The following is a 16,386-nucleotide window of genomic DNA, read 5'->3' on the forward strand; positions in this document are numbered from 1 at the left end:
CCGGGGGAGCTCTGCATTTTAATTTAATTTTAAATGAAGTTTCTTAAACATTTTAAAAACCTTATTTACTTTATATACAACAATAGTTTAGTTATATATTATAGACTTATAGAAAGAGACCTTCTAAAAATGTTAAAATGTATTACTGGCACGCGAAACCTTAAATCAGAATGAATAAGTGAAGACTCGGCACACCACTTCTGAAAGGTTGCCGACCCCTGTGCTAAATGATGAAGATAAAAGAAATATTGGATAGCTTGTGCAATGAGTGAATACTTTCCATCCTGTACACTGAGTGAGTCACGGTCCCATCAGAAAAATAAATATGGGGGGCTGATTAAAGGTTGCTAAGCAACCTTAATTCTGGCATTTCCAAACTTGTGAGTGTACTTGACCAGTATGTTGGCTGAGCAACCCATCCAGAAGGAAGGTGATGCTCAACAAGTTACTATCTTTAATGACCTGTTTTATGTGGTTAGAAACTGGACTAATGAAGCTAATCATTATTGTATTGTACAAAAATGTGTTTATAAAGCAGTAAAGAAAAAACCCAGAAGTATCTGAGTTACAGTTGTGTACATTTAAAATCTTAGAGAATAGGTGTATCTCCTATTTTACACTCTACATAGTGTCTTATATTTGCAGTTGAACAGCTCCGATGAAGATTTATACTGTATGTCCAGACAAAAAGTATGAAGATGGAGTTAGTACATAGCAGTCATTTAGGACAAACTACATTAAAGTAGTATTGCAATTACCTCAAACCCAAGCATTAGAAAACCCAGGAAACTCACACCTAAGGTTAAACTTAAAAGAAACCTAAACACGTTAAGGTTCACAAATGCAGTTAGGTTACTGAAACAACCCACACACTCTCCTGTAGTCATACCAACACAGGGAAAAATTAAATGTGTCGCTATCTGCCATAGCACTTGCAGCCCTTCCCAGCTTGGTATTGTCTGCAAACTTTGTGTACTCTCTCTGTCATTATCTAAATCATTGATGAAGATATTGAATAGAACCAGACCCAGAACTGATCCATGTGGGACCCCACTCTTTATGCCTTTCCAGCATGACTGTAAACCACTGATAACTACTCTCTGGGAACTACTCTCAGAGAACACTTCCTTCCCACAGGAATCTAATTACTTCAGTGGTTTTTGGATTAGGTCTATAGTCCCTCTTTAGAAGTCATATTTCTTCTCTGCTCCTGGTTTCCAAGGCAATGTAGATGGAACCTCAGAGACCATGGAGCCTCATAAACGGGCAAAGGATAGGGAGTCACTACAGGGAGAGGGCATCACAGGCAGGCAGGAATTGCCATGGGAACACACTGAGAGGGGAGGAAGTGGCCAGTTACAGGAAAAGGAGCAGCAAATTGGGTCCACACAGGTGCTACTCTGCACATAACTCTACAAAACATAGGGCCAGCCCTGCATATAAATAACCCAGAAGGCCACTGTTAAGGCCACAGTTCCTACTCAACAGCTCCCACTGACAACAGGTGGTGCTGGCAGCTGAGCTCTTGTGAAAACCTGGCCCTTCTGAAAATCTGGTATATATTACCAATGGCCAGTCAAAGATCAGCAGATTCTACCAACCAGCCTTTTTATACAATATAAAAATATTTGCTCTCTGGTTGAGCCCTTGTAGAAGGAATTTCAGTTGGAAGTCATCTTTTGTGGTGGAACTGTGGGCAGCTGTTGTGTGTGTGAATTGTTTTAAAAGGGACAAATAGGAAAATACTTTGTTGTAGTAGTGGTATTAGCAGAAACTGCTAAAGAGCAACTATTAAGTAAAGATGCAATGCAGACTCACTAGGATATATGCTGAAATGTAAAAAAGTAGATGGAGTAGTTACCAGCAGTAACTTTTTATTATTATTAAACAATATTAAATTTAGTGGAAGAAAAAATACAATATGTTTTATCACAGTAATTTCCCTCTACCTGGCTTTAATAAAATATTTACTTCTATTACATTCAGGAATGCCAAGAAAACAACTATCTGTAAAGAAGGTTTATAATGCTTGGTTGATGGGATGATTATTACCGGAAAAGCACTTCTTGAGGTGTAATAAAAACACAGTGACATAAAAATAGAATGCTTTGGATTCATAAGTCATCTGGTACGGTTACCTTGAAATAGCTACAACAATGGAGATGAACTTCCAGGGTAAAAAAAGAAAAGATCTTTGAAGCCTTTCTGCCAAAGAGGAACTAGAGATGAGTGTTGTACTTACAGTTGTATCTATAATTTCTCCTTTCCCGAGGAAATGTCTATGCATATATTCACCCCAAAAGCTTGGAATAGCATGTAAGGCATTAGGCAATAAGTAGCCTCTGGGTATTTTTATGTCCAGTATTAGAAATGTCTAATGCCTTCATGACACGATGTACAACAATGTGAGAAAAGATGCCCCCCGGCTTCATTGACAGGAATATGAACAATTATAACAGAAGCATTTTTTCAAGAATAAAAGAAAATAATCTGTCTCAGTTTTCAGATCGACTAGTTTTACTCTTTATGAACTACAACATCTTATACATCCTTGTCCTTTTAATCCCTTCACTGACATTAGACCAATGATCTAGAGCTCCAATCTCAGGTTTAGATGAGAAACTTTCTTGCAGAAATTGGGAGTGGCCTGGGGGCCTTTTTCGAGAGCCTGGAAAGGTCAGAAGCAGTGCTCTAGAGGCTTCTTTGTAGCTGGTTAATGAAGAGATCACATACATACCTGCTGACCCTTCATACAAATCCTCGCAGGACCGATTAATAGTTCATACTTGGCCAAACACATTAGCCCTCCCAAAATATGCTATAATCACTGGCACAGGGATTTGATATTACAGTCTCCACATCATTTCAAAGTCGACACACAACTATACTTTGGTTCAAATTCTGTCCTTTAGTTATACTATTGTAAATCCAGAATCAGTCCACTGAAGTCAGCAGAATCACTGCAGATTAGCACAGTCTAAATGAGAGCAGAATTTGAACCTACATGTTTCACACCAACTATACTTCTTATGGTATTAATTCAAAAGAGCAGGTATCTGATGCAAAATATGTCTCAAATCATTATCAGACTGCTCAGAAACTAGATTCTTTTTTCCTCTGTTTCCAAGAGAAATGAGGAGTGGAAGACTAGCACACATTATAAGACTTTGAGTATGTTTTGCAATGGAGCCAGCAGGACTAACGCAGTTATATTTCAATGTACCTTCTGTCTGTAGGATACAGTTCCACAGTAATGACATCAAGGGAGTTCCATGCTGAGATGGTGAGACCATTGTACAAACACAGCATGCCTATCATCATGGATTCACTGGTACCAAACCACAAGAAAAAACAGCTAATTCCAGAGAGTACCATAGAACCACCTATATTCAAGGCAGACAATAAATAAATAAATAAATCATTGTTTTTACCGAATAAAAATATTTATAATCTTGTTTGTTTTGCATAACAATGGACTTTCTACATTGGACAGTTTAAACTACTAAACTGCATATTTGAGTTTAAAACTAAATTCTAAAACAGAACCAATTTCTCTGGCAACTATCAGTTGGGATCACACTTCTGCAATTACAAGGAATGCATTTACATACCATAGTAAACTAACAAGAATAATTTAGTAGGATTCAGTCTTCATGTACGATGTTGCTCATAGAAAATCAACATAATAAATTAGTTATTTAAGTAAAATGAGCATAAATTTGTCATTATGAAGAGTTGACATCTGATTTTCAACCTCCACTAATGTCCCAAAATAGAAACTTGTCTACGGGCTCCTCTAAATTATACTAGCTAGATGGTTCCCTACACTCACTAAATGGTCTGCTGCACCATCTGAGGATTACCTGTGCACAGCTCCCTCTCCCTTTAATGGAGTAAGGCAATAATGAACACTTTTAAAAATCCCACAATCACAAGTGCTTAAAATAGTATACTTATTTTATGGTAATACTGAGTGATGAACAAATATATAGCAGTTGAGAATTGGCTGGGCTCCTTAGCTGTTAATTTCCAAACTTTCTAAAATTTGGGTGTTTTTGAATAGGTGTTTAGGATTATACACTAATGAAAAAGTCGCAAGAAGGGATTTCTTCTTGCCTTTATGAACAGCAAACCCTAAAAGAGAAAACTTTGTTTTATCTAGACTGCTTTAGGTTTTTTTGGGGGGATTTTGGCAAAGCCCATACCTAACATTGTTAAACGTCCAATTCTGTCCATCAGAAGAGCAGATACAATATTCCCTGGTAACACAGCCAAAGTTCCCAGGAAATTAACAAAGTAAATCCAATAAGCACTGTAGTCATCATCAAAGGTAATCTGACATCCTGTCTTGTTGTGCTTAAATATGCAGTTTATAAATTCAGTGTCAATGAATTTATATTGCTCGAGATCTGTGGAAACAAGGGAAGTGTCAGCAAAAACAATATCAGCTAACTCATAACCCTGTGAGAAGCATATGATTTAAAACATCCCAAGATTAGACACTCTCATTGATAAACAGGAGCTTACATGCTGCTTTGCTTAGTATAATATGGCTAGTTACTGCTGTTACTTGTTGGTATTTTTCCCATATTATACTATACTATATTATACACACACACTCTCCAGATGAATTCAGAGCTCATGAAAATAAGGAACATAAACTGGTGCTTAAAGTTCCATACATGCTTTGTTCAGCTGGAGGCTGATACTACAGCCTACCACCCGGCATACTGAAGATTTACAAACTTCCACTACATAGGATTGTCAATGTTCCTCATTCTTGTTCAGCTACAGACCTGGGTCTCACTTGAACACAGACTGTCAATCATGTCACCTTTTGGGGGGTTTGTGGTAAGGACGAATGTCAACTAGAAAATCAGATGAGACTCATTTTCATTTGGGATCAGAATGTATTAGCTTTCAAATTCAGTTCTATTCTAAAAAAGTGACTGCAAAAATGCTCTGGAATCAGTGTGAGGCAATTAGGTTTTTCTAAGGGCTTGTCTACACAGGGAAGCAATGCCCTCGAGAGGGGTATAAATTTGAGGGTGCTGTAAGACCCCATGTAGACCCTGCTGATGGACTAGGAAACTTTTAGAGCATGTCAGCAGGGTCTACACAGGGCAGTTACTGCACTTTCCAATTGACACCCGGTGCACATTGCCCCTCATGTAAAGAAGCCCTAAGTACCAGCTCTGCAAACACAGCCTGAGGTGTGGGTTTTGTTTGTTTCCTTTTTAGTGAGACACAAATGAAGCCAGAGCATCAGTGACTGCTCCAGTTTCCACCCTGTTGACCCACATGGCCATTTACTTCAAGGGCCCTTTATAGTAGCCCTGGACAATGTTAGGGATTTGAACACAGTTCTCCAGAGGTATAAAGCTAGTGTGCTCGCTCACTAGCATTTCCATTTGTTATGTTTTGAACCAGGAAGTGAAGAAGCTATTAAAGGCAGACAGTTTTCCTCCAGTGTCCTCCAAACTTGCTCTGGAAGATCAGACCCTGCATTTCCCCCTTTGTTTCTCTTACTGCTGTCAGCCTTGAGGCCCTGAGTCACATAGACTTTCCCTTCAGGCAAAGAGGGCTGGGCATTTTTACCTCAGACACCTACCAACATAGCTTGCAAGATGGCCATGTGGGAGAGCAATAAGAGCTGCTACACCCCCAAATGTTAAGCCCAGTGAACCAGATTCTCATCTCATTTACATGGGATTCAATTGGACAAAATGGAGCTACTCTGGATTTACGACTGTGTAAATAAGATCAGGCCCTGCCCCATTGTCTCTGCAATATTCCCATCTCTTATTGGCCTAGGTAATGGGGGATGGGAAGGAGGGAGGGGGAAAGAGAAAGAAAGAGAGAAAAAAAAGGGAGAAAGAAAGAAAGGGTATGAATTGTGAACTCAGATCCCCTCCCCTAAACATGGTAGCATATTGCATATCACTAGACAGGTATGCCAGCTCTGGCACTGATCTTTTTAAAACTCCCAAGTCAGCCAAGTCAGATATAAGCCTAACTAGAGCAATCACTATACAAGTAAACAAACTCTCTTATGTCTTTTGAAACTTCACAGAGATAGTTAACAAATTGGAGAGAGATTTAAAATTCACTCCCTGAATTAATAGTGGGCATGCGATCTTTTAAAAGGGTGTGTTCCTTTACATTTATTTTTATTATTATTGCTGCACATATTTATTACAGTAGTGCCTAAGGACCAACCAAGGTGAGGTCCAATTGTGTTAGGCACTGGACAATCACAGTAGTAAACAGCCCCTTCCCAGAAGAGCTTGCAGTCTAAATAGACAAGACAGACATAGGGTGGGAGAAGGGATTTAAACACACCAGCACAATGTGTGCCAATGCAACAGCAAATGCCATGTTATTTCCACTTTTTTTTAAAAGACAGATTTAATTAGGAAAGGATCAGCTAAATGGAAAGAAAGGGTTGGGGAAAGAATGCATTGAAGGGAAGGGAGGTGAGGGGGACAGGGCAGGAGAGAAGAGGGTAACCGGCAGCTGTGGAGTGAAACTGAGGTGAAGAGACTATGTGACAAGGGAAGGAAGAGGGCTGCAGCAAACGGCCAATCAGCACAGGGCAGAGAAAAATCTAGTCAAAACTATGGAAAGCTTTCTGAATGTCCACAGGTTCCTGCTTCAGCCTGGTGCTGGAGTCTCTGTCTTGTATTTATATCTGTTGCTTTTACAGCTATTGTATTCCTGACAAGCAGCTTTGTGAAATAAGACCATGGTAGTTGGACAGTGATATGATTTTCCTTTCAGCATACCTGTGCTGGAGAAGTTGGTGTCCACAAAAGTACAGTTCCTGAAGTATGTGCTCACAGAAGTAATGTCCTCAAATAAGCAATTCTTAAAAAGGGAATCTTCAAAGGTTACTGATTTAAACTTCATCATAATAAACCTGCCCAATACAAATAATTTCCATCAGTCTGCCTTCATGCATCATGATTAGAGATTCAGCTGTGCAGTCTTACATGGACGCCATTCTCAGAAGTCCCATGCCCACAAACACAATGCTTCTTGCAGAGTCAGAATGGCTGATTGCCTGATACTGTGCGACCATTGTTGAATACATTGATTTCACAAAATGACATTCCTTCACAGCTGCTGAGCATACCCTTTTCATAGTTAATACAAGGATAAAATATTTGTTATCACCAATCTCTAATCAAAATGTAAAGAACCTCAGGACTCTGGTGTAATATACTTTCAAAAGCAATGTTAAACAGCATTTCACAAGTGTCACTGTATTCTTCGCTAAGGCTCCAGAAATTTGGCTTCTTGGAATAAATGATTCCACCACCTCCCATTTCCCCCCAAAAAATCTAAACTGCCAAAAGTGCAGTTTTGCTGGTATAAATGATTCTACACAAAGGGCTTTTGCCGACCCAGCTCAAATCACACCTCATCACATCCCTGACCAACATAGCTATGTTAGCAAAAAGTTTGTTGTGTAGACTTGGCCTAAGAATATTGAGTCTAATGTTTTTATTATATGTATGGTTTCCTTTACTTTTTAAAATTTAATTAAATAGGTGAAAAGGCTATGGTATTAGTTATCTGAGAGTCATTAAGAAGGAGGGACCAGAAAGTAAGAAGAGCTAGGAACTAGAAAGAGACAATTTTAGAATCGTGAGCACAAAAATGCATGTGCATAATTTCTGTGCACAATAATTACAATTGTACACAGTAGCAGCATAAACATATTTCCATTTAGACATCTAGCAGATTATCTGCTCATGCAATATTTGTGACTATGTTCCAGCATTTTTGTGTAAACATTTTTTAAAATTCTGGACCAAAATGTTGAGCCTGACCTGATGGAGAGGGTTTTGTCTGGCTGTAGAAATAAAGGTTCTTTAAAATCTGTTAGCATCTCCACTAATAAGCTATACTGGCAAAAACAGTTTTGCAAGCATAAGCTGCGTCCACTCTAGGATCACTTTGCCAGTATAGTTATACCAGCAAAGCCTCCTAAATCTTAGTTTAGCTAAAATTTCTACTACACAAATTTCTCATGTCTTATACTAAACAACTTATTTAGTTTTAGGTCAAAGAGCACTTTTCTTCTTGGGCTAGAAAGTAGGAGTAGGAGTTGGGAGGTGGAAGAACATCAAACAAGTTTATTGTGAGGTAGGTAAAAATGGTGGGAATTAAACTCTCTCACAGATAAAATTGCTAGAATCACATTTTCTGTAGGAAGAGGGGACCCAAAATTCTATTTTGATTTTCATAGGTTACTGGCTAATGACTTCGCTGTTAGTATTGGACAGGAAAATGATGCCTTCGGTCTATTCATTAATTAACAACTGTACCTTTTCTCATCTGTGACAGACTCGGATTAAAATCTGTCAAATTCAGTGTCAACCCATTATCCTTTTTCACATCACCACCATCCTTGGTCTTCCTGTTCAAAAAATTGTCCCAAATGTTTAAAAGGGAAAACAAAGAGCAACAGGACTAACCAATTGAAACAGAAGAGCCAGACTGTGTCCCCTGCATACTGCAAGATGTGTCTTTTGCACTTTGGACAGGAAACATGTTTTGAAATAAAATGAAAAAGAAAATCCAGCTGCTTTAAAACTGGTGTAGATTGTTGAGATGGTTTGAATTCAGATCCAACCAGATTTAGAAAGTTAGAACGCTGAATATTGTTGGAAACACTTTCTGATTAGGAGAGATTATGAAAAAAGGAGCAGAGGGTGCAAAGAGAAAAAAAATCCACAAAAAAAAAAATCTACTAACTGCCTCCATGAAAATAGTAAACCTTTTTTGAGAGGGAACGACCGCAAAAGTTTACACTCCTGGGGAAAAATGGCTCAAGCAGTTCACCAATGTTAAAGTTTGCATACTTGATAGATTCAGGGCAGATTTGGAAGCCACAGTATTTTTACAAGCATTTTTATTTGGATGTGATCTGTAGTACCTTGTCTGGCAGAGTGCACAGCAACTGAAATTTACTGAATGATAATAAAGGGCTCCACTTTTTTAGACAGCACCTATCTCCTGAAATGGAACTAAATTTGGAAGGCAGAAGCTAATTTAAAATGAAATAGGCTAGTCATAATTTTCAATTGCTCTGCATTGAACAAGACTTTAATTGTTTCCAAATTCAAATTCAAATTCTTATTAAAAAAAGAAGCCTTTTATATTACCAAAACCATTAATATAATACACTTAAATGTAATTTTATTATATAAATAACAACTATTTAGTATCACAGGGCTTAGAACCTTAATATACTTTATATTATACACATATGTATTGTAGACAGAGACCAGACACTTAAAACAACTCTGTAATCATAGAGTGATTAAACACAATTGGATTGCTTTGATGTCTTTAGATAAGTAAGTCATTTAGAATTGTGCTCTGTAAAATTCTAGCTAGTGCCTTTAGACTTCTGGACTCAATTTAAAAATAAAAGGACATTGCTCATCTGGATTTTTACTTTTTACAACAGTTCATACTTTCTATCAAATGCCTCTGGTATTTATATTTTCAACTATTTTTCCCCCTTTTAAGATGTCATCCTGTAAGGTGCTCAGTGTTTCTGAAGCTCAGCATTTTGTCAGAAGAGACCCTAAGTGAGTACCAAGAAAGGAAAAAAAAAGATAAAAAGGAACAAAAGAATAACCGTCCTTTCTCCCACTATTAGAGATACATCTCCTGCATCCTCACATGCCACACGCATTGGGTCTGAAAATCTGAGTCACCTGGTGAAAGTAAGTACCAATAATGTGTATCCTCTAGTCTGGTTTATCAAAATAACCAAGGCTTCAATCCAGCAAAAGGGATCCACCTACATGGACCCATAACCCATGTACAGTCCCCATCTACTTCCACTAGAGTGCAGGATCAAGCACCAAGGAGATAAGAACAAAATGACTCTTCCAAAAATTAAATGTAAACAAACCCAACCCAACCAACCTATTAATGGTCAACACTGAAAAACATTAGTGTATTAAGAGCTTGTCTACACAGTGAAGCAAAGTACTCTAAAAGCTGGCAGTGAGAGCTCAGAAAGCACTCTGAAAGGGGGCAGTGAGAATCAGAATGCTTTACAAATTATGTCCCTCTACCATTTTACCATGTAGACAAGCCCTTAGGCAGAAACTTAAAATGTTAGTGAAATTAATGATATTTTCTTAACCAAAATCTTTCTAGACCTGTCATTGATGTATGATCCATTGATGTGAATCTGATTTTCCAATGTGAAGTTGAAGTTGAAATCTACAATTCTCTCTCCATTAAACTGTTTCACTTTGGATGCATATTCGTCCGATTGCAGATGTTTAATGACATCAGGGAACCAGACGGACAACCCATAGTAGCTGTGAAAAGCAGAAGCGTTCAGTCATAAAGCTCACCTTAATGTCAGAAGTATGTACAGACTAGAGAGACAACCTACAGCATCCAACTACTTCAAGCAGATAACTAGATCTGCAGAAACACTTCTACTTCTACCTGAATTGTAGATTTTTAAGCATCAAGCATAAGAATGCTTTTACGATGAAATGCATTTTGCTTGCATAAAGTCATAATAGTGGGGTCTCTCACACTCTTCATCTGTGTGAGATGGGAGGAATAAATCCATCCTCCAATCAGGATCAGAGCTCAGGGGTGCAACATAGACCTCCTACAGCTGCTCGTTTAACCTGTTGTGCTTTCAAGGTTGTTAGGGCCACTGGAACTCTGTGGTCATCAATCCCTTATTTGATTCACACTTTAATCGTTCCCTATGCCAGACTATGCAGGGCCAGCAGAAACATCACCAGTGGGATGCAGGGAGAGCTGGAGGTTCAGATGTTCTGCGAGCTGCTCATGCTGTGCAGTCCCAACACAGAGTTTAAGTGGCTGGAGAATCTTGGCCAAGCTCTCTTCACTACAGTGAATGTCACTGTGAAGTTTAAACTCTTTAGTTAGGGATTGGGCCCCAGCAAATTTACACTGCATAATGATTACAATGGTCTGAGAATTATCCTTAGCCCTGAGAGGGACACGATTGCTACAAAAATTTCCATACCAAAGTAAGCTGGTGTATCACTTACTCTAGTTGTAAGGTCTCAAAAAATGTTATCTGGAATCAGGGGACAACTGGCTGGAAGCTGGAGTGGGTCAGAGTGGAGTGTGGGTTGGGGCACTCTGTATAGTGGGAAGTTGCAAAAGAGATAAGGAGATGCTGTTGTGGAAGGTATCCTGAAATAGAGGCGGCATAGAGCATCTATGAAGGTGGAGGAAAGCTAAGGAACTAAAATTGAGTTTTACTTTCCTTCAGTTCCTCAGTGTACTTCAATGAGGATAAATTTAGCACAACAATAATTATGATTAAAAAATACAAGAAAAGTTCATTTTCTGACAGTTCAATTTAAATCTATATAGAACGACAGTCATTAGGTTAATAAGGAAGCAAATAAGTGAATTACTGTAGCATCTGTTCACCAATAAAACATGTGCATGGAACAATAAGCCATAATAATAATAATATTATTGAGGATTTATATAATGCTTTACATCTTCTAAGTGCCTACAAATTCTGACCCTTAATCCATTTTTTTCTCATGGGAAATCTCTTTTTATTCAAGAAGATAGTGCGCTGGGCCTATATATTCAGAAGTGACAAGTGATCTGGAGTTCCTCAGTTTTTGGTCACACAACACAACACCTTGAAGAGTCCTGAAAGTCAGAACCCTTTAAGGTGCCAGCTGGGAAACCAAAAATGGAGTAACCCCAAAATATGATGTTTTATTTAAAAAGGTAATGGAGTAAGTATTGTCAATAAGAAAAGAAAATCACAATGGCAAAGCAGATTTGCATTCCACATGACCGGCAGCATTAAAATTCATCTGTATTTCAAGATTTACAGACTAACCACGGAAAATTCATAAAGAATCGAAGTCAATCATACCCAAAAGACAGCGTGAACCATACAGCTGTAAGTTTGATTGTATTGTCCTTGACTGGATAGTTGAAACATCTCATAAATGTTAACCAAATCTGTAAAATATGAGAAAATACATTTAAAAATAAACAGTGTTTTAGACAATTAAGTTATAGAGGCCTGAATTCTGTTTTCTGCTTCATCAGTGCAGCAGCAAGCAAGGGGCATCACATTACAGCTCTTTCAGTCTCAGGCCAGACCTGCATGCTGGGGTAGGTAAAAACAGATTTATCACACACTTTTGATGGTCACCCCTGCACTGGATCCACTGTGGTTAGTTCTAACAGTCTTAATCCCTATATAGCTTCAAACAATCACTGTTTAAAAACAAAATGGTCAGAAATATTTCCATCTTTCCCGGCAAATTATACTGTTCTGAGTGGATGACAGGCAATATTCTGCCCTGAAATGCTGACACTTTTAAGGTCTGATATGTCATGACCCATCACATCTAGAACTTGATGCTTTACACAAATGGGAAGGAGCTGGGACTGCCCTCATCTCAGAAGGTTTACAGCAGAAGTGGTTGGAAAATGGGGTTTTCCACGACATCCCATGATACACCATTGTCTCCCTTCTTGGAGAGGCAAGGCAGTGCTTCATAGGAGTCTCCTGGCAATGGTACATGATGGGAGATGTCCAATCAAGGCTCCTCACCCACAGAGAATTGGGACATAAGCCAACTTAACCATAACTCCAATGAGGCATTGCAGTAGCATATCTAAATTGAAATTTTTCTGTTTTCAGCCAAAATATTTCAGATTTTGGCTGCTTTTTTTTTTAAACTTACACACACACACACAGAAAGCAGATACTTTTTGCAAATAATTTAGTCAAAAACCCAATTTTCCATGGAAAAACAGTTTCGATAAAAATTTTGACCAGCTGTAGCATTGTCATAAACAGATAGCTAAGGGTTAATGTCTCTTTCACCTGGAAAGAAGTAACCTGAAACACCTGACCAGAGGACCAATCAGGAAACAAGACTTTTTCAAATCTGGGTGGAGGGAAGTTTGTGTGTGAGTCCTTTGTTCTTGGTCTTCTGCCTGTCTCTCTCTCGGCTATGAGAGGATTTCTGTTTCCTGCTTTCTAATCTTCTGTTTCCAAGTTGTGAGTACAGAGATCATAAAACAATAGGGGTTATTGTTTTTTTTTTCTTTTGTATTTACATGGTATAGTTGCTGGAATGTTTTGAATTGTATTCTTTTTGAATAAGGCGGTTTATTCATATTTCTCTTAAGCAAATGACCCTGTATTTGTCACCTCAATACAGAGAGACCATTTTTATGTATTTTTTTTTCTTTTTACATAAAGCTTTCTCTTTAAGACCTGTTGGAGTTTTTCTTTAGTGGGGGACTCCAGGGAATTGAGTCTGTGCCCACCAGGGAATTGGTGGGAGGAAGAAGTCGGGGGAAATCTGTGTGTGTTAGATTTACTAGCCTGACTTTGCATACCCTCTGGGTGGAGAGGGAAGTACTTCTGTTTCCAGGACTGGAAATAGAGAGGGTGGAATCCCTCTGTTTAGATTCACGGAGCTTGCTTCTGTGTATCTCTCCAGGAACCCAGGGAGGAAACACTTGGAGGGGGGAAAGGAAATGGTTTATTTCCCTCTGTTGTGAGACTCAAGGGATTTGGGTCTTGGGGTCCCCAGGGAAGGTTTTTGGGGGGACCAGAGTGCCCCAAAACACTCTAATTTTTTGGGTGGTGGCAGCTTTACCAGGTCCAAGCTGGTAACTAAGCTTGGAGGTTTTCATGCTAACCCCCATATTTTGGACGCTAAGGTCCAAATCTGGGACTAGGTTATGACACGCATACATATTTTCGAGATATCACTGTGACATTACTCCATGTGGGAAAGCTATTTTAGATAATTTTTAGTGGCTTCTAAATTAGTTAGTGATAGTTTTTCTCTCTTTTCAAGGTCTGTACTGTAGGATTCAAAATAAATGATGTATCTTGGCTTTACAAGTAGGATATGGAAAACAGGCCCAGTAAACTTTTATGAAAGTTATAAAACAGTTCTAAGGTTTCCGGTAAAATATTGGGCATATGCTGAATACGACTGTCTAGTGTCTTAAAGATTTTATTGGTATTCATTTTGGATGACCTGCATAACCTATTCATGGCTTCACAAACTGTTAATAATGTGGCCATCCCAAACTGTAAACTGATAGAACCTTTTCATCATCATATGCTCCCCCTCACCCAATATCACACCTTTTTTTTCTAGTCTATATTAAACAGTGCTTGAGACATAGTCCCATATTATTGTTAGGAATGACTCAAAGAGTCTGGGCTGCCCTTTTCCTTATGAAGGATGGACCCATCATCTCTATGATGCTCAATTCTCTCCCACTGTCCTGTGAAATTGAAATCTTGTGATTGTTCCAGAAGCCAGGTGTCATATTCAGTGTACAACACACCAGCTGTCCACATCAGGTCATCCAATCACTCCCATTTCTGGCCACTAATGATGGCTCTCTTGTTACCATACACACGAACTACAACTTGGATTTTATTACTTACCCCATATAGCTCTGTGTGGATTCTAACAAAACACCTTCTGTACCAGGTTCCTGTGTCACTCTGAATTTCTATGAGCTCATCTATCTGTTTGGGAGTTTTGATTCTGTTAACCTGTAAATGGAAACAGAGCAGCATTTTCTTGAACTGTTAAAATGCAATTAAAGGGGACTTGAAAGTTAAAATAAGATCCATAAGTTAAAGATGGGTATACAGTTGGGGCAGATTGTCAAAAAGATAGAAGTGTAAAAAGTCTTAACTGGACATTTACAATTACAAATATCCTATTTGCAAATGCAATATAATTTACATGCCTAAATTAGGTGTGCTATTGCACACACTTTTGCTCTTGGACCTGGGTTTCTGCATATTCAAACACTAGTTTCTGTGCAAACAAACTAGGTCAACTTTGCAGCTGCTTTAACAGAGTTGCCAAAAATGTGGGCCGTAAGGTGCTATTGTGGGTAAGAGCATAACTAGCAGAAATACCCAATGTCTTACAAACTGGATGGAGTTTGAGACAATTTGCCATGTATGCCATGCGGTCCTTTTTGAAATATATCTAAGGTACATATTTGGGGGAAAAACAATGGGGAGGAATATGTGGCTAAACAACAAACAAAAATGCACAACACCACTTTTGTGCTGAGAAGGGCATGCCTTGGGACCATCAGGGATAAAATGTTAATGAAACCCTTCTTCACTATTATAGCATTAAAGAGGTGAGTGTGGTCCAGGGTTATGTGTTCAGTTATTGCTGGGTTACTTTCACTGTGACAAACACCATTAAAAGTCTTTAAAATCATTTATTAGAGATACCAAAAAAGGAAAATAGTTAAAGCTTTTGAAATATAAAGTATTAGGTACGGCTTTGATTTTAACAATATCCCTTACTCCTTTTCCCTTTAGCTGTGGGGAGCTTTTGTAGGGATTCCCCCCGCCCCCCGCTGCTTCACTATCTTTAGATGGTATTAAAAATGTTTATTAAATGTCCTTTTTAGGAAAAGAGAAAGTTACTTGAAATGGGCTGACGCTGTTGTTGAAGTCCAGTCCTGTTTTCTTTAAGACAAAACCAAACGCACAAAAGGGAAGCAAAACAACAGCAAAGAGAGAAAATGCAGCTTGTGTGTCTGGTGCTGACACTCTCTTGCAGCCTTGCCACCAGAGAAACACAGACACAGTACATGGCCTTATCAACTGCTCTGACACCTGGCAAAGTTGTACCAGTGTTGGGCTGTTTAAAGCTGTGATTTTAACTGCCTGTCTTCATGGTCCCCAATGCAGTGCCCGCGGGCACCATGGCACCCGCTGTGGCATCTATGTGAGCCTGCGTACTGTCCGGCGGACAAGTATCCACCGAAATGCCGCCGAGAAGCAGCATCATCCAAAGGTGTCACTGCTGAAATGCCGCTGTTTTTCTGCAGCGATGCCTCTGGCTGACGCTGCTTGTTGGTGGCATTTCGGCAGCGACGCCTATTGACATTGCCGCTTCTCAGCAGTATTTCGGCGGATGATCGTCTGCCAGCCACGGTGGCTCGTCGTCCAGCGCCAGCCAGATGAAAAAGGTTGGAGACCAGTGGCCTGTCTGGAGACGGGCTCACAGCAATATGGCAAAAGGTGGAGTTATCTTGGCCAGCTCAGCCAGACTTTTTTTTTAGACAGAAGACAAATAAAAAGATAAGAAAGAAGGTATGGAAGAAAAATGCCATGGGGAGAGGGATAACAGCAGGAACTCAAGGATCACACTCCTGATGTTATATGGGATTTAGCTGAAAGCAGTGGAGGTGGCAACGTTATCTGTTTCCTTTTCATTTGCCCAGTTTGGTCAGGATCAGGACAACAAAGGCCCAATGGTGTTATGGTAGATAACAATGTCTCCAGAAATAGAGAGGGTGATGGCCAAT

General features: G+C 39.1%; 1 protein-coding gene across 5 annotated transcripts in view; it reads right to left on the bottom strand.

The window, feature by feature from the left end:
* The window catches only part of SV2C (synaptic vesicle glycoprotein 2C), a 245,395-nt gene that overhangs the window by 16,258 nt on the left and 212,751 nt on the right, over nucleotides 1-16,386 (bottom strand). For all 5 annotated transcript variants that reach the window (XM_050944577.1, XM_050944578.1, XM_050944574.1 and 2 more), the window contains 6 exons: nucleotides 14,486-14,596; nucleotides 11,927-12,015; nucleotides 10,188-10,352; nucleotides 6,786-6,919; nucleotides 4,206-4,409; nucleotides 3,224-3,383 (listed from right to left, as the gene is read on the bottom strand). In XM_050944577.1, coding sequence (XP_050800534.1) covers nucleotides 3,224-3,383; nucleotides 4,206-4,409; nucleotides 6,786-6,919; nucleotides 10,188-10,352; nucleotides 11,927-12,015; nucleotides 14,486-14,596 — 863 coding nt within the window. The remainder of the gene's footprint in view (nucleotides 1-3,223; nucleotides 3,384-4,205; nucleotides 4,410-6,785; nucleotides 6,920-10,187; nucleotides 10,353-11,926; nucleotides 12,016-14,485; nucleotides 14,597-16,386) is intronic.

This window comes from Gopherus flavomarginatus, chromosome 3, assembly GCF_025201925.1.
Source record: "Gopherus flavomarginatus isolate rGopFla2 chromosome 3, rGopFla2.mat.asm, whole genome shotgun sequence".
Taxonomy (NCBI): domain Eukaryota; kingdom Metazoa; phylum Chordata; order Testudines; family Testudinidae; genus Gopherus; species Gopherus flavomarginatus.